At 35.4% G+C, this 19,423-nt stretch overlaps 1 protein-coding gene across 38 annotated transcripts in view; it reads right to left on the reverse strand.

Annotated features, from left to right (window-relative positions):
* SEC31A (SEC31 homolog A, COPII coat complex component) overlaps positions 1-19,423 on the reverse strand; it is a 74,375-nt gene that overhangs the window by 35,680 nt on the left and 19,272 nt on the right. For 35 of the 38 annotated variants that reach the window (XM_032632538.1, XM_032632522.1, XM_032632509.1 and 32 more), the window contains 11 exons: positions 18,403-18,485; positions 17,625-17,748; positions 16,139-16,337; positions 14,101-14,196; positions 12,692-12,832; positions 11,183-11,325; positions 6,951-7,050; positions 4,256-4,417; positions 3,903-4,055; positions 1,538-1,774; positions 574-648 (listed from right to left, as the gene is read on the reverse strand). In XM_032632538.1, the coding sequence (XP_032488429.1) occupies positions 574-648; positions 1,538-1,774; positions 3,903-4,055; positions 4,256-4,417; positions 6,951-7,050; positions 11,183-11,325; positions 12,692-12,832; positions 14,101-14,196; positions 16,139-16,337; positions 17,625-17,748; positions 18,403-18,481 (1,509 nt within the window). In that variant the 5' untranslated portion in view covers positions 18,482-18,485. The remainder of the gene's footprint in view (positions 1-573; positions 649-1,537; positions 1,775-3,902; positions 4,056-4,255; positions 4,418-6,950; positions 7,051-11,182; positions 11,326-12,691; positions 12,833-14,100; positions 14,197-16,138; positions 16,338-17,624; positions 17,749-18,402; positions 18,486-19,423) is intronic. The other 3 variants (XM_032632506.1, XM_032632526.1, XM_032632513.1) reach the window with 1 other exon arrangement.

Here is a 19,423-nt window from a genome sequence, read left to right on the forward strand (position 1 = left end):
AAAATGTTAAGCAAATCACTTGGGCTTTTTGTTTATTCAGGTTTAGTAGAATAAAACACCCTTGTTCCAAAATATTTACTAGTTACTTGTGAGCTGCACCAACTTTATAAACAGTTTGGGAATTATGGGCTGAAGGCATAAACAGCGGGGGTGCAAAACAGTACCCTCTTTTTCATCACTTAAGCTGTAGTGAATGCAGGGTGATCTCTTAAGTTTCCCCCTCTTTCCTCCAGGGCCGCTGGCTACACCTCATCTTAAAAAACTAAATGTCATTCCCAGTGTTTGAGGTTCACAGCTTCTTTTCTTTCAAGAACCAATTCTCCCTGACACAGCTCTTTAAATCAAGTTTGAATTAAAGGTGGTTCTAGCAGCTTCTAAATTCAGGTACAATGAGGAGTTTCACCTTTAACAACGTGTATGAAAAACTTTGGCAACCAAGCATAAATTCTTATTAAATGTTTACTGAATGATTTGAAACAATCTGTGTTGAACTTTTTAAAAAATAAAAACACCTATGCTACATAAATATTTTATTTGTGCAAGCACAGCCTTTAAACTTTTCCAAAAGTTTACCTTCTTTCCTAGGTCTTCTTTTCTATATCCTAGAAGTTCAAGGTATTTTCCACGAGAATCATCCTCAAAGTTTACCTTTAAAAAAAGACATATTCTTGAAACAAAGAATTGCATTTAAAGGCCTAATTTTTAATTAACTGCTCAAATTCCAAGCAGAATTATTAAAATTACCTAAAGTTTACTATATCAACCAAAAGGTTGTTTATAAGAGAATCCAAAGAAGTTTTTCTAAAGAAGTTATTTTTTAAAATAGTAAGCCTACTAGTAATTAATTACCCAGGTTGAATAAAACTTACTTTTAAACTAATTTTTGTAAAACCAAAGTCATGTCCAAAGGTTACATGAGTGCAAAACTCACATTATGTGAAACATGTGATGTCCTAAAACTCTTTCTTAAAACTAATACTCACAAAATATAAATTTAACCTGATTGCATTCAAGATTTCTTTTCTTTGGAAAACAGAATTGAGAAACAGATATTCCCATGGAGACAAAATGACAAACTGGCAAATTCTATTTATTATTCTACTGTCGTAAATGCAACTCAGTAGAAGGATTGAGAAATGCCTCCAACCCCTCTCCCCTATACCTATTCCCTCTTTCCCCATTTTCCTTAATTAGACCTACTACAAAAATTAAATACTGTGTTTTTATTATACTAAGCTCTATGTTCTAATTTTAAAATAGGTCTGTTGAATGTTATGTCTCTCTCACTTAAAAATAGCTATTATATTATTTTTTACTTATTAAAAAAGTATTTCATATTAGGCTTTTCACAGCAGAGAAGGAAGAACTCTTGACATAAAGTGTTAGGTCATGTACTCTCCATATGGTTTAATTTCATCAGGAGATCCCCAAATCACATTCTCTCGACTGTTTCTTCAACAGGAAGACAGATTTAGAATATGATGGAAATAGCTGAATTTGCAGATAATGAAATAAAATTGCTTAACACCAACTTTACCTTCAAAAAGGACCACACATTTTTCTCAAACTCAGTCTGAGAAGCATCAATCTTCTTCTGACAATAACTGACAAATCCTTGTGACTGCACGACCTGCTGAAGTTGGGCTGACCGGCTAAGGAATTCCTCTTCTGTCACGACCTGACTGATGCGCACGTGGTGCTGCTGCAGCTGCTGCTCAGCTCCCTGCTGAGGCTGTGTTCTGACACTTGCAAAGGTAACCAGTTTGCCTCCAAACTAGAATAGAACAAGTAAACAAAATCAGTTCCAATGACAAGGATGTGGCCCTCAAACGTACTGACTGTAAACTGGCTAAAGGAAAAGAACTCTGGCTCTGGATGCAATTGGTGATACACTCCCCTACTCCACAATCTGACCCCAGCCTTCAATTATTATTCCTCTTCACACCACCCACCTTCTACATAAAAGGTCCCAGTTGCTGGGCCCCACAATTTCTCACCTACTTGCTTTTACTAACTTCCACATACTAAATGCTACTCCTCTTCAAAGCCTGGGCAAATGTCACCTCTGCCATCCCAGACGCCCTCAGTATATTATATATATATATATTTGTGTGTGTGGTACGCGGGCCTCTCGCTGTTGTGGCCTCTCCCGTCGCGGGGCACAGGCTCCGGACGCGCAGGCTCAGCGACCACGGCTCACGGGCCCAGCCGCTCCGCGGCATGTGGGATCTTCCCGGACCGGGGCACGAACCTGTGTCCCCTGCATCAGCAGGCAGACTCTCAACCACTGCATCACCAGGGAAGCCCTATCTCTCTCTTTTGATTCAACTATTAGCTGTACGTATCTGCCTCCCTTTCTACTCTAGGCTCCACGTTTTAAAAGGTGGTGGATTATGCTGCTACAAAATATGCCATTTGACCTAAGGATTATTTTGAGCTGAAGAATACTGAAAAACAACAGGAGCAAGAAAGGCACCCTGACCTCCTCTTTTCTTTCTGAAAGCAGGAGATGAAACTCACATGTGAGAGCTGCTCTCCCTACACCAGGAGGAAAGATACATCCTTATCACCAGATACGGGAGTCCAGGATGGGAGAACTCTATACAAACAGACCTTGTTATATAAAAATTATCTCCATCAGTCTCTACATATTTTAGTTACTGTTCCACAACTGCCATTCTTTGTTCAACCTAGCATATAAGCACTTAGGTTTTGCCACTCATTGGGGTCTTCATTTCTCTATGGGGGGGCTCCCATGTACATGTTTGCTGTCATTCTCCTATTAAGCAGGCTCAGAACTCTTCATTTGGCCTCTCAAATTCATTCCTCAGGTCTAGGTGTTGATCTCTTCTGAAATCTCTTGATTTCTTTCTTTTACATTGCTATTTTTCTGCCTAATTCTTTTTGCACTGAACTGCTGTATGACTGCACATCTACTCTTGTCTTTCCCCCTTCCAAACCATACTACATACTCTCATCTTCCTAAATAACAGACCTTTGATTACGTCACTTATGGATTTAATTAATCTCTCATCCCTCTTGTCTGGTCTTCTCCACTATCTGCTCTCCTGCCTTTGAATCTTTGCTTTTATCACTTTCCACTTTACTTACTGAATCCTAACCATCCATCTAGTTAGTTCCTTCCTTATCTAAGTAATTAAAACACTTATTATTATAAAATTATGTATGGACAAGGTTTAAAAGAAAAATAAAACTGTACAGAAAAGCCTCTCCGCCCCCCAACATAAGCTACTTGAGGACAGAGACTCTATCTAGTTCACAGGTGTGTTTCTAGTGCCTAAAGTGGTACCTGACAAACAGAGGATGCTCACTATATATTCATCTTTGGAATGAAAAGTGCATGTCCACTCACTAATACTGAAGTATTATAAAGACAACAAATAACACTCCTTTCTTCCCCACGTGAGTCTGGAACCCAGTACGAGAGATGGAGAATCAAAATATCAGCTTTAGTGCTGTCGTAAGTGCTGCTAGGTTAGAGGCTATAGTTTAGATGTCCAACCATAGTGGACCTTGTAACAATTAGAATGTAGACCCTCTCAAAAAGAAAAGGAATGAAGGAAGGAGAGATAGAGAAGGAAGACAAGTTTAATAAAGTGGGGTAGGGAGAATGGTGCAAAGGTTGCACAACAAGGTGAATGTACTCAATACTGCTGAACTGTAAGTTTTAAAATTGTAAATTTTGTTATGTATATTTTATTACAATTTAAAAGAAAAAAGAAAAAAAGGGAGTAGGTTTCACTTTTCCCGAGAAACCTTTCTGAGTGATGAAAACTCACAAACATATCTCAAACTCAGCCCTCTTCCATCTGAGTGATCCTATAGTAACACTTTACTGTAAGTCCTTTGTGTTTATGGACCATAAAAGCAAATCCACCTACTGAAAAGGAAGCCCCAACAGGTCTTCGGACCCACTTGGGTGGCTTCTTCAGAGGCAACACTATACGATGCTGAGCAGTCTGCTGAGGAATTTGTAACGGGGGAAGGGGCTGTCCTGTGCCAAATGGATCAAGATTCCCAAAAGACGATGAAAGCTAAAAAATAAAATAAAGTGAGATTTTTGAAACTTATGCAAGACTATATTACATGTTTTCAAGTCATAGCCAAGAAATTTTTTATCACAATTATCCAATTAATTGGTATCATTGATCAGTAAAGTTATTTTCAAAATAATTACACAGTAAGATGATTTTTTTCAGGTGTTATAATAAAAAACCTTAACACTTCTTATTACCTTGTCAACTTGTTTCTGCCTTAAACCATCTGCACTCCCTCCCATGATAGAATAAACACTGATACGCCCATCGAAGGAAGCAGCTGATAAGACAGCAGGATTTCTGGGACACCACTGAATATCAAAGCACCACTGTGTGTTGGTGGGAAGTTCATATAACACCTAGACCGCAAAAAAAAAAAAAAAAGTCAGAAAAAAGTATAGCCACTTTATAGCCAAAACAGCTGAATTAATATGATCAACAAATACAACTTTATTAAACATTTACTTTTACAAAGTATCCAGCCAGGAAAAACAACAATTGTAAAAATTTCTTTAAAGTACATTATGATAAAAAAAAAAAAAGAAATGCTGCTCAAAATTTTGACCAGATTTGGAATAAGTAAATCTTAAAAAATGAGGTTTTCCTGTTTTTACTGAAATGGTACTAGAGGATGCACCCGAAAGACCAGAATACTCTATTAGGGTCAACTTGCTGAACTCTAAAAGATCGATGGGGTCCTAGCCAACCGACTTTGCCTGCCAAGATCCAAAGAGCCATGTTTAGATTATTTGAAGATCAAATTTCAAAAAAAAATTCTTGAGAAGGAAAAATTCAGCGAGAAGTTTGGCTTCTTGTCAAGTGAGAAAACATGTACACATCATTCTTATTACTGCCGAATCAAGAGAATTTGGCATTATCAGTTTTCTTTAGAAGGAAAAGAATATAGAAAAACTATTAAAAATGGCTGATATAAATAAATAATGTAATAATTGTTTACTAACTTTACAATGTAATAATGTAATAATTGTTACTAACTCAGTGTGATGGTAACTGATGTTCTTAGGAGCACAGGTTTTATGGCTTTAAGAAATGAATCGGGCTTCCCTGGTGGCGCAGTGGTTGAGAGTCCGCCTGCCAATGCAGGGGACACGGGTTCGTGCCCCAGTCTGGGAGGATCCCACATGCCACGGAGCGGCTGAGCCCTTGAGCCATGGCCGCTGGGCCTGCGCGTCCGGAGCCTGTGCTCCGCAACGGGAGAGGCCACAACAATGAGAGGCCCATGTACCACAAAAAAAAAAAAGTGAAATAAAAAAAAAGAAATGAATCAAATTTACTTAACTTTGGCTTCCTTGACATTTAAAATAATGTTTTATTTTATAAGAAAATAAAGTGAAAAGGCATTTAGCCTGCTCCTCTTTGATGCTTAAACTGATGTATAAGACTATTAGCTTCTTGATATCTGAATCACTTGTCTATTCCTAATTTGCATTTGAATAAAAATCTACTACAATTTTTAGTTGCAGCATGCACTAAAAGTTTATTCCTTCAAAGTCCAAGCACACACAACTAAGCATATGCAAAAAATCATTTTATCAAATTACACAGTTGAAAAAGAACAGTAATTTCCATGAATTTTGAACTCACTTGGGAAAGCACAGTGTAAAATGAAACACTTTCATTATTTGGTCTACAAATCTTATGAAGCAAAAATTATTATTTTTTCTCGTCTCCTCTAACATTAATATTTCTATATTCTTACAGACATCACTGCAACTGAAAACTTTAAACCACAAATCAAATAACAAAAGTGCTTGCTTTAATTTTAATGTTACAGATTAAAACCTATTGAACAGGGCTTCCCTGGTGGCGCAGTGATTAAGAATCTGCCTGCCAATGCAGAAGACACAGGTTCCAGCCCTGGTCTGGGAAGATCCCACATAGCGCGGAGCAACTAATCCCGTGCACCACAACTACTGAGCCTGCGGTCTAGAGCCCGCAAGCCACAACTACTGAGCCCGCTCGCCTAGAGCCTGTGCTCCGCAACAAGAGAAGCCACAGCAATGAGAAGCCCTGCACAGCGCATCGAAGAGTAGCCCTGCTCGCCACAACTAGAGAAAAGCCTGCATACAGCAGCAAAGACCCAATGCAGCCAAAAATAAATAAATACATAAATTAATTAATTAAAAACACCCACCAAAGATACTTATTTTTACTAGCATACCATCAGGGCAACTGGGAAGGCACTTGCAATAAAAGTTTAAAAGCTGTAATTAGAATCTATGGTGTCTTGCCCACTAGTGAAAGAGAGGGAAACCATTCAACCATTAAGAAGAAGAAAAATAATAGGTAAAAGAGATTTTTAGTCCACAACCCAAAGCAAATGAAATTATATTTATATAATATTTATATTTAATAAGGTAAAATTCCCCATCTAAGTTTCCATGGGTAGAACATACGACAAATATTTTATTATAAAGTATTATATTCTTGCTGTACAGTTCAAAAGAGAGATTAAAAACCTGTATCCACTGATTTCCAAAAATCAAAGAGGATCTTCAGGAAAGGTAAAGCAAGAAAAAGACCCAAACCTTGAACACTCCTACTTTGAGGACACTTATTTCCAGAAAACACAGTAAATAAATCAAACCAAGTATTTCTGAGTCTAGTTAAACACCTGTGATTGGAAATGGCGGGTGATTACTAGGTTCAAAGACACTATTTCAATGATTGATATCCCCAGATGAAACAGCTGAGCTTAGATAATGCTCATAATAAAATCTCTGCTAGAGTTACATTTCACATACACCTCCGTCTACTTTCACGTTCTTAATTTTAATCATGTACTAAAGAATTCATATGGAAATTTTCTTATTCAACCAGAGATAAAATATTATAATAGCTGTAAGTTTGAGAAACATTTCCTCCCCATACCTCTCCTGTGTTTGGGTTGGAACAGAGAATCTTAGCATCTTTTCCACAGCTCAGCAACAATTCAGGATCCGCCATGCTCCAAGCAATTGCCAAAATCCCCCTATAAGAAACACAAAGAAATGAAGAAATTTTTAATCTTGAGAAAACCAAATTATTTTTCTCTAGGTTTTGGAGACACACACTGCTAAGAGAAGTATAATTTCATATAATCTTTCTGGAAAGCAACTTAGCAATGTGTATGCTCTTTGCTCATTACAAAGATACTCAATACAGTATGCAGTGTATGACAGCAAAAAATGAAAACAAATGCCCAATAACATGGACAGCGTAATAATAAATTGCAGATCATCTTTTAAGGAGAAAATATATAGTTAAAAATTATGCTGTAACCTACTAGAGAATGGATTTGAGGATATGGGGAGGGGGAAGGGTAAGCTGTGACAAAGTGAGAGAGTGGCATGGACATATATACACTACCAAACGTAAAATAGATAGCTAGTGGGAAGCAGCTGCATAGCACAGGGACATCAGCTCGGTGGTTTGTGACCACCTAGAGGGGTGGGATAGGGAGGGTGGGAGGGAGGGAGATGCAAGAGGGAAGAGATATGGGAACATATGTATATGTATAACTGATTCACATTGTTATAAAGCAGAACCTAACACACCATTGTAAAGCAATTACACTCCAATAAAGATGTTAAAAAAATTATGCTGTAGAAATCTGTTTCTTATTATTATACACTGTTCACCAATGAAAAAAGGTTAACTCTGTACATAAATTTGTATAAAACATATAATTACATTAAATACTTGCATAAATGGGGTTATGTATATATAAGGATATGTACAATAAAAGCTTTACCTATGGATGGGTAGGAAATCTACTTCATGTTTTCTACTCTTTGTTTACTAACTTTCTACTTTTCGTTACTGGAGTAGTTCTCCTATTACATAAGTTTTTTTTTTAACTAAAAGGAAACATTTTAAATTTGCCTCACAAAGAAATATTACAGATCTAAATACTAAAGATTTGATTTTATAATTCTTTTTGTGTTTTAATATCCTTTGGATTTTTTATACTAAGTATAAACAGAGTAGTATTTTTGGTAGATATTTTGAAAATTCAGATTAGCATCCCCTGTAAAAATAAAAAAACCCCTCTATCCCACCATCCAGAAAAAAGTGCTATATAATAGTTTGCTTTTTCTACATTCATGCCTCTGCTGTTTAGAGATGAAAGAAGGAAAGTTAACATTACCAGACCATGAAGAAAAATACTAGAAACTAAGATTTAAATACTGGATACTAGAAAATAGTAGAAATACAGCTAGTAGATAACAGGGACTAGAAAAACACTAGAAACTAGAATTACGTTTGTGTATTTCATAAAATAAAAACATACAAATTAATAACCTTAAATTTTCCTGAAAACATTACAGTAATTCTAAGATACAGTTTTTCAATTTCCAAAATACAGATAAACTTTATCATCGAGGTATATATTGTTTTTATTTTCCTCAAAAGTTGTTTTTAATTTGATGATATTTCTTACAATCTAAGTCCTCTCAGAATCAGGAAAATACGCTATAGGAAAAGGACCCAAATTATTTAAGAATACCTTTTGTTTCCAACATTTTATTTTATTTTATTTTATTTTCTTCAACATTTTATTTTTTAAGCATTAAAATCTTTGTAAAAATTATAAGGATAGTGTGATATACACCCTTATACTCCTCACCTAGATTCACTGATTTGGCTACATTTACTTTATGTATTTCTCTTTCTCTCTCTCTACATATATATATTGACCATTTGAGAGTTAAATGCAGCTATTATGACATGTTACTTCTACACTTATCTCTGGGGATAAGAACATTCTCCTATATAATCACAATACAATTACATACTGAAAATATTTATCATTTATATGCAATACTTTAGAGTCCATATTCAACTTTCCCCAATTGTAGCAATAATGAACTTTTATTGTCTCCGCTCTTTAGAATCTAATCACGCATGTCAAAAATTTCAAGGTATGTCAAGAATGCCTTTTAAAGAAATCAATATCATATTTAATATCACATGTTAAGGAACATTTAGGTTCTTACTAAGTATTAAAATCACTGAATTGTAGAACTGGAAGGGACCTTAAAGATCATATTATAATCATAATATACTCCAACTCTTGCATTTACTAGAGGGAGAAAATTGAGAACTAGTGAGGTTGATTTGCTCCTGGCACCCAGTATGGTATTCTATCTTGCTAAATTATGACCACTCCTAAAATTGGCAGCAGAATGTAATGTTAAGACCATAGATACTAGGATCAGTATGTATGGGTTGGAAGTCAGCACTTGACTAGTTTTGAGACCTAAGCCAAGCTTATTAGCCTTGCCAAGCTTCAATTTCCAATGTGTAAAATGGGATAATAGTATTTACACCATAGGTTTGTTATGAGCCTAAATCAAGCTAACATTTGCAAGTTTGGGATTAACATATACACACTGCTATATTTAAAACAGATTCCCAACAAGGACCTACTGTATAGCACAGGGAACTCTGCTCAATACTCTGTAATAAAAGGGCAGGGATTTTTGTCTGTTATATTACTGAATCCTAGCACAGTGCTTGGTACAGAGTACGTGTTCAATAAGCAAGTGTTGAATGAATAAATAAAACCTTACCCAATGTGAGAAAAATATTAAAACGCCTCAGAATCATCCTTTCTTTACAAAGAGCTTATTGAAGCATAATATCTAAACAGGATTACATTCTGACCAGACTCTTTTCTCCTTTATAAAGAAGCTCAAGGAGAGGTCACAAACCTTAAGACTTCTCAAAGTGTGTAATTCCACTATGGGGCGGGGGGGGGCGGGGAGGAAGGCGGGAAGGGATTTAAAGTTTTAGTTTACATATCCCCAAACAGGAAAGAAGAAAAAAGCCCAAAGTACTTAGAAAGTACTATAACATTAAAAGGGATTTGTTTCTCGTTTAAAAACATTGAACAAATGTGCATGAACTCCCTGGGTACCTGAATATTAATGATAGGAAATGTGCGTAATTACAAACTAAATTTTTCTTTTTTTTTTTTGGCCACGCTGCGAGGATTGCAGGATCTTAGTTCCCCAACCAGGGATGGAACCCGTGTCCCCTGCAGTGAAAGCACAGACCCCTAACCACTGGACCAGCAGCGAGTTCCCACAAACTAAATTTAATGTTACTAAAACTAACACAAGACAATTCTCATACCTTTTTTAGAGCATCCACACATTTATTAAAATTAAAGGCAGAATGAACCACCTAATTTCTCAAAATGTTTGCTTTTTAAATTAAGATAAACACTCAGGGAAGAGATATGGGAACATATGTATATGTATAACTGATTCACTTTGTTATAAAGCAGAAACTAACACACCATTGTAAAGCAATTATACTCCAATAAAGATGTTAAAAAAAAAAGATAAACACTCAGAAATAAAACAAACTTTTCAATTGTTGCTTGACATTTAATGTTATGGAAGACTCTTGATAAGTATGATGAACCAAATAAAGATCAAACTGTATAAGGTCATGAGTTGTCCCAAAATGTTGTGATATACTAGAATTTTGATCTATTAACTGTTATTTGAAATAAGTAGTGGAAAATCCATTAACACATTTTCATGATATGATTTGATTATCATTTTTTGGTATAGAATATCAGATGACTATTGCTTAAAATAAAAATAAACCATTTACGTTGACTTTTACAAGACAGAGACAAAGTAGATTCCCTAATTTAAAAAAATTATCTGGGACTTCCCTGGTGGTGCAGTAGTTAAGAATCCACCTGCCAATGCAAGGGACACGGGTTCAAGCCCTGGTCCGGGAAGATCCCACATGCCACGGAACAACTAAGCCTGTGCGTCACAACTACTGAGTCTGCACTCTAGAGCCCGCGAGCCACAACTACTGAGCTTGTGTGCCACAACTACTGAAGCCCGCGCACCTAGAGCCTGTGCTCCACAACAAGAGAAGCCACCGCAATGAGAAGCCCGTGCACTGCAATGAAGAGTAGCCCTTGCTCACCACAACTAGAGAGAAAGCCTGTGCACAGCAAAGAAGACCCAACCAAAAATAACTAACTAACTATATAAGTAAATAAAAAAAAATTATCTGATAATTCAAAGTAGTAAGTAAATACATTTTTAAAAATACACAAATTAAGTGTTTTTGGAAGAGCAGCAAGATACCTGGCATGGTTTTCCAGGACACGGAGTGGAGAGGAGGCAAAGCGAAGATCCCACATCTGGATCACTGGTAACCTGTCATCCTCAGAGGCAAGGACCATCTGAGTAGCAACATCAGGATGCCACGCCAACCCAGAGCAATGCATCTGTACATAGTTAAGGCTCACATTTTTATCAGTCATACTACTTTATTTTATTTATTTATTTATTTTTAGTCATACTATTTTATGAAAAGCCAAAATGAACATGAGGAATATGCCTTTGTTAAAGCAAACAGTACCAAACATCAGCTCAGGCTTATTAAAAAAAAGAATTCTTATTTATTTAATCATTATTTTAATCTATTTAAAATTTCAGTTTATTAAAAAACCCCATACAACTATTAAATTCTATTAAACACTCTTAAACAGTAGTATTAAACATAAAAAGTTTAAAGGTTTTCAATTCAGCCAACCCTTTGATACATAAAATCATTCTGCGCCAGAATAATTCTATACCAAAAATGAGTTCTCCTGTCAAAATTGTAACTAGGGGAAAAGTTTTATATAAATTTAAAATTTAATACTTTCAGAAAAATTAAAATAAAGAGATAAGATTTAAATGACAAAAAATTCATATCTTTCCTCTATTTCACCATAAAAATCAAGAGAAAGTGTCTAAAGCAACAACTACTATTTCAATTTTCACATGGGATAAATTAACATTATTATTGAGAACTACCTGGAAGTTCAGATCCTATTAAGTATTCCAAAAGATGACTGAAATGTTTATTGTATACTTTATTCCACTGAAACTTGTTTTAAAATTTTTGACTCACTGAAAAATAATACCCTGAAGAAACATTCTTGTAAATAATGTTTTTTGTTGTTATTATTGTTGTTTTTAAGTTATATATGTATTCTCTGATTTAGGCAAACTCGTTTTTTTTTAAATGTCCAACTAAACAATGTAATTAAAAACAAATTAGCAAGACAAGGCCTAAACTGTGTCTAAATTACTTTATAGCACATGATGACATAATATTAATGAATCTATAAAGCTGAAAATGTAATGTGTTATACAACAGCATATACTGTGTTAAGTGGGAGAACATCAGCTCACTTTAGCAGTACCTAATCAGAAAAGATGAAGCCAGGAGTCTGGAAACTACAGCTTCACAGTCATAAAATTACTAGCAGGGACAATTTTTACATTCTTGAGAAAGCTAAAGATGAATTAAAAAGTTGCTATAATGCTTTGGAACAGCTAGCAAAGCAAAACAACCAGTATATCATGGAATAACCCCCTTGATTAACCAATCTTTTTCTTCATCATTAATATATCCAGTGTGGTTTAGTAGGAATTTTATTATTTTCCCCAAAGGAAGAAACCTCTCATTCCAACATGATTGGTCCATAAAAAGACAGGATTAGACTTTATAGAAATTTGATTTGTTGCCTACTCTGACAAACTATATAGGAATAGCTACAGCAGGAATAAAACATGTTTGTCACAAATCAATCACAAACTTACCCTGTTACTATGATCACTGACTTTGATGATAGGTTCATTTTTTCTAAGATCCCACACAGTGGCCCGGCCACTGGGATTGGCTGATGCCAAAATATGCTGAACTTGTCTGTTCCATGCAATGCAGCTGATATCTTCTGGGGGCTATAAGGAATAAACAACTAAAAGCCATTTCTCAATAATAATCAAATTTAACTACAAAATCTAATTCTTTTTAAAAACTGGATTACTTAAAAATCGGATCTATTCATTCCAAAAATTTATTTTTATATTTTTAAGTTCTCAACATCATGCAATAGAGTTTAAAGCTCAGGTATATGCCAATTCAAGTATTTTACCTTGTTTATCACCAGGCATTTATTAAGCTCCTGTTACAAACCAAGCGCTGTTTCTTTACTTTGCAACTGCTCCAAGGTAGATAACAGACCACAAAGTAGATGCTGGTCAATATGACAGACATCTAAGCAGAGCAAAAGTTACAACCTAGACCTAGAAAACTATCTTTGATAAATGGTAGGCCACACACTATTATTATGCTACCTTTCAGATTGCCAAAATGTTACGGCCCATTATAATGGCCACTCAAATTGAGGAGTCCATACCAGGGGTCCCCAACCCCCGGACCGGTACCAGTCCACGGCCTGCTAGGAACCAGGCCACACAGCAGGAGGTGAGCGGCCGGTGAATGAGCGAAGCTTCAGCTGATCTGTATCTACAGCTGCTCCCCATTGCTCACATTACCGCCTGAGCTCCACCTCCTGTCAGCATTATGGTGAGTTGTGTAATTATTTCATTATATATTACAATGTAATAATAATAGAAATAAAATGCACAATAAATATAAGGCACTTGAATCATCCCAAAACCACCCCCCCACCCCAGTCCGTGGAAAAACTGTCTTCTGTGAAACCAGTCCCTGGTGCCAAAAAGGCTGGGGACCACTGGTCTATACAACATAAAGAAACTCAAGGAGGCAGGGGGAGGACTGTTCTTTCTCAACTTATTAGAATTACATAAGAAACAGGTTGAGTGTTTTTTTTAAAAATAAGTTTCCTCTCTAGTCTATGATTTTTATTATAAGGTTGGATATTGTTAAGATACCATATTATATAAAATACTATACTATATAAAATATTATACCTAAGAAAATTATTAAAGACTTGTCTTTTATTTACTACCATAAGTCTAGTATATCAAACAGTGTCTGGCAGATGGTAAGTATTAAATAAATATTTACTGTTGAAGGATTCACTGATGCTCTAAAGAAACATATTTATTAATACTTTACTATGCTGAAGGAAAATCAGTGACATTTAAAAACTGATTTTAAACAAATATATTCTGTGTGAAAAAAACAAAGTGTAGAAAAACTGATTTTGGTTCTTTTGATTACATTGAAATCAATGTAATACCTGCGTTTTGGCTCCTGGTGTCATTGGAGTTGCAAAATTGTTTAAATCCCAAATGTAGATTTCAGATTCATTAGCACCAGAGGCCACCAAATTAGTCTGTAATAAGAAACAATTAACAACTAAATAGCACTTACAAATAATTAAGAGAACTCAGAATAATCCAATTCAGGGCTGGAAAGACCTGTCTGTTTTAAGGCATATAATTTTTCTAATTAAAAAAGCAAAATGCATGAATTCCTAAAAACTATGCATAACAATCTGAAATGTATATAGTTTTTTAAAGAAACATTCTAAAATTCTATTAAACTAAAAAGACAATACATCTACTGACATTTTAATATAAGACATTAAAAAGTAATTGCATGGATAAATTCTTAATTATGCAACTATATGCGCATTACTGCTTGTGGTTTGCATCTCTGGAAGGGGACCTGTTGTGGGAGACAAAAATAAGTCACCAATTATTGCTTCAGACAAATAGCCAAATCCTAAAATAATGGCATCTATCTCAGGATACCTCAAAGCCAGCTTCTGGAGCTGGACCAAGATAGGGCTAGTAAAATCTATTGTCTTAAATCCTCACATATTTATGTATTAAAAAATTTCTTTTATTGAAGTATAGTTGATTTACTTCAATTAAAAAAATATAGTTGTTTTAGTTTCTGGTGTACAGCAAAGTGATTCAGTTATATATATATATATTATCATATTCTTTTCCATTATGATTTATTACAGGATATTGAATATAGTTCCCTGTGCTATACAGTAGGACCTTATTGTTTATCTATTTCATATATAGTAGTTTGTATCTGCTAATCCCAAACTCCTAATTTAGCCCTCCCCTAGCCCTTTCTCCTTCGGTAACCATAAATTTGTTTTCTATGTTTGTCCTCACGTATTTACATTTCATTTATGCTCAATCTTGTTACATTTCATTTATGTTCAATCTAGTTCCTGGTGGCACAATTTTAGGGTCAAAAAGACCCTAAAATTGTGCTATGAAGTACAGGAAGATAACGAGGTTCATATACTGACCTTCATCCTTTACTGTTCACTCTCATTAATACTTCTATAAACAACTGACATATAACTATGAAAATAGAGGAATTCTGGTAGTAGCCACCTATGATACAAGACACTAACCAAAAGTCAATAGCTGTTTAATCCAATTAACAAAGGAATTAGCTATCTAATCTAAAGAGTAGACACAGGAATGAAGAAGTTAGGGTTTCTCTATTTCTATACCCAAAGTATCTATTTATAATACAAGAAAAATAACTATTTTAAACTTTCTTAAGATAATATTCAGGCTTTCCTGGTGGCGCAGTGGTTGAGAGTCTGCCTGCCGATGCAGGGGACATGGGTTCGTGCCCCGGTCTGGGAAGATCCCAGATGCCGCGGAGCGGCTGGGCCCGTGAGCCATGGCCGCTGAGCCTGCGCGTCTGGAGCCTGTGCTCCGCAATGGGAGAGGCCACAACAGTGAGAGGCCCACGTACCGCAAAAAAATAAAAAAAATAAAAATAAAATAAAAGATAATATTCATTTTCTGGTTATACTCAATTATCGTAATAATTCAAGATCTTTATTTATTTATTTTTAAAATTTATTTATTTTTGGCCGTGTTGGGTCTTCATTGTTGCATGCTGGCTTTCTCTAGTTGCAGCGAGTGGGGGCTACTCTTCGTTGTGGTGCGCAGGCTGCTCACTGCAGTTGCTTCTCTTTGTTGCAGAGCACGGGATCTAGGCACATGGGCTCAGTAGTTGTGGCGCACGGGCTGAGCTGCTCTGCGGCACGTGGGATCTTCCCGGACCAGGGATCGAACCCGTGACCCCTGCATTGGCAGGTGGATGTTCAACTGCTGCACTACCAGGGAAGCCCTTGAACCCTCCATTCTTCAAACAAATACACTCACTCATCAATCTGCACAGGCACAGTTTTAGCTTTCAATTCCAAGACTGAGGCACAGCAGATTCATATACTTATATAAAATAAGCAGCACATTATCTCAAGAATTAAGAATAAATGTCAAAAGTCTAACCTGGAAAATGTTCACATCCAAGGCTCTCACTGGGCCAGTATGTTTGTCATTCTGGGCAATCACAACTTCCTTATCACCAGCTATAATTTTAGAAGGATCATAAAGAATAATATTTCCATTTTCACCACCTGCAATCAGAACTCCAGAGACATCTCCTTTGGAATCCATCTTATGAGGCCCCCAAATCAACTTGTGGTACCTTTAAGAGAAAATGAGCAAAATAACTCTTTTTTGAAGTCAAATAAATGTAGAAAAGAATCTGAAATTATACATTTGTTTTCATAAATACTTCAAAAATACTGCTTCTCCTCTATTTCTGGTAACTGCATAACTTGGTGAAATGGCATTTTAGTTTTTATTTATACTCATACATACATGTTTCATTTTGTAATCTTAAAGAGTACAAAAACTCTTTTGTAGAGCTAACATGACAAAGTACACTTGATTTGTGTGTCAAAAGATATGAGCTTAAGAATGGTTTTACCATTTAGAATCTGTGAGACCCTAAGCCAGTTACTTTGGTTCATTTATAAAATAGAGCTAATCAACCACCTCCCTGATTTTACTTGACTACAGAAGTACTCACTAACAAATTACCTGTTAAATAGTAAAGGAGTTAAGGGAGTCATCTGAAATTTTCTAAGAAAAATAATGTATTCTGAGAGTAGAAAAGTGACATCAAAATTATGTCTATTATGACAAGTACCCCATTGGTGGAGAATAAAAGATTATGGTTTGGCAAGGTGGCAGCGTGGAGATATACAAGACAAATGGTGGTGAGGAGAAAAACTGCTAGACGAAAGGTATCTGGGGTTCCCATCACAGTGGGAGGGCTTGGAAGACTATGGGAGGTCCCATGAGACTCCATCATCTGAACTGTATTGTTAGCTAAGGTAAAATTCTTCCCCAAAACTTGCCAAGCTATTAAGGCAATAAAGCATATTTTACTACTCAAAGAAAAGTGTCCTTCTCTGCATTATAATACAGCTTAAGTACTTGGAAAGGTGATCTAAACACCTATTGTACCAGAAATCATGTCAATAAAATTCTCTGTGAAATGTATTTTTAAATATAGATAAGTACAAGGGGAAAAAAAAACCAACCTCCATTCAGGGAAAATCACTATTAACATCTTAATATTCATCCAACTACTCCTTTTTCTAGTCGTACCTACCTTTTTTTGTAAACAGGTGAGATAAAGGAGATAAAAGAAAGTAACTCTACTATATCATAAGAAAAAAATACTAGAAACTAGAGCCTCTCCTTCCTATCCTACACATAACAGTCAGTAGTAAAAAATTCAATAAAACAGATAGACACTTCTTTTACTTCCGTAGAAATGCACTCATATAATTTTTCACAAAATATTTCACGTCATTGATAGTACTCCTTACAGTTTCTAATAATGGAACATTTGTAGACACACTAGGCATCAACCACAACATATAACTGAATAATCATGTGAATTTAAGGTTGAATCTCATACCTGTGAGAAGAAGAGAAAGTGGCACAAGATTTCATATCCAAGGACGGATCAGAAAGGTCTAATTCAAATATCTCAAGAGAAGCACTGGTACTAAATGTTGCATCCAATTGTTGAGCAGATGTTCCTACAGAAAATACATTCATGGTAACTACATATGCAAAAATAAAAGACTCAGAGAAAACCATACAAAATAATGCACACTTTTCAATTATCTCACTCATGAATGCTGCACTAGTGGTTGAAATCTCAGCACATATACCACTGAGCAGATGCTTAAATTACTATAGCAATAAGATTCTGATGCAAGGCTCAGAGATGATGTTTGTACGAGTGGGTAGTGAAGATAATTTTTTAAGCCTATAGATATTTTAAAACCTCTCTGTATAAACAGCCCCATGCTTATAGTTACAAACGATATAACTCCAACTCTTTTTATATAAAAATGCTAGCATCAAAACTGTTCTTCATTCATTCAAACTGATATTTTATTAACTTTTTTACATGTTATCTATTGTGCTTAATACTGGAGGAATAAAGATAAAGCACAATTCTATGAAGTGGGGAAGACACTCTAAATGTAACAGACCATGATTAATGCTATGACGTACAAGCACAGAACTCAGCTGATCCAAAGGCTAGACATTATCTCGCCAGGGAAGGAGAGACTTTCTAGAGGAGATGAAGCTTGAACTGAATTTTAAAGGACAAGTGTAAATAAGTCAGATGCGGAAGAGAAGGAATTAGGTGACTCATACTATCTTCTCTCTGTTGAACTTACCTGTAGCTAGGTAAATGGGATGATTCTGGGCAGGGCTCCATGCCTGCATGGCTGTACGATCTATTTCCTTTAACTTCATTCTGCTAAAGAGAATATTTCACACAGAAATATAATAAACATGTAATATGGAACAAAGAAATATTTTTTTACATAGAAATATACTAGACAAACCAATACATCATTAGTAGTGCTGGAATGCCAGTAAGTCAAATTGGTCTACGTATCATTTGTTGGGAAATGTTCAATATTAGAAAGAAGAGAAACTTGTTAAATTATTTTGAGACAAATATAGGGCTATTCTAACTGTTTACAGATTATAGCTCTTCAGTTGAAAAATCAGTCTGGAAAGAAACCTGCAAAAACAGGGACAGTAAGTATTTGGTTAATTAATCTTGGTACACAATACGTTTCTCAGACAAGACAATATGGGTGGCAGTATATCAGGGGTAAGAGACGGCACATAATAAACAAAGTGCATCTTCCTGGAGCAGGATTACTCAACAATAAGAGCAGTTTGAAAAATTAATTTAAATTAAAACAGACTAACACAGAGGAGAATAAAGCAAACCCACAGATTTGATAAAGATAAAGCAAAAAAAATTTTTTGAATGGTCACTCCAAGTTACAAACCCACATGCCATTATTTTATATATTCTCTGTTAAAGTTACTCTGGTAGAAGAATTCAGGAGGTACTGTGCTATAGCATTAAAAAAAATTGTTATTTTACATAAATGCATTCACATGGCATACTATTCCACTGTAAGATGTACCATAATTTAATGGTACCATAATTTAATGGTACCATAATTTAATTACTTAGTCTGCTACTGATGAACACCTGAGCTGTTTCTAATCTTTTGCTATTTTTACAAACAATGCTGAAATGAATGGCCATATATACATGTTATTTCATTCATGGGCAAGGAAAGCTGTAGATTTCCAGAGGTAAAACTGATGCATTAAAGGATAAAAGTAATTTTAATTTTGATGGATACTCCCAAGTTGCCCTCCATGGCTACT

This window comes from Phocoena sinus, chromosome 5 (assembly GCF_008692025.1).
Source record: "Phocoena sinus isolate mPhoSin1 chromosome 5, mPhoSin1.pri, whole genome shotgun sequence".
NCBI lineage: Eukaryota > Metazoa > Chordata > Mammalia > Artiodactyla > Phocoenidae > Phocoena > Phocoena sinus.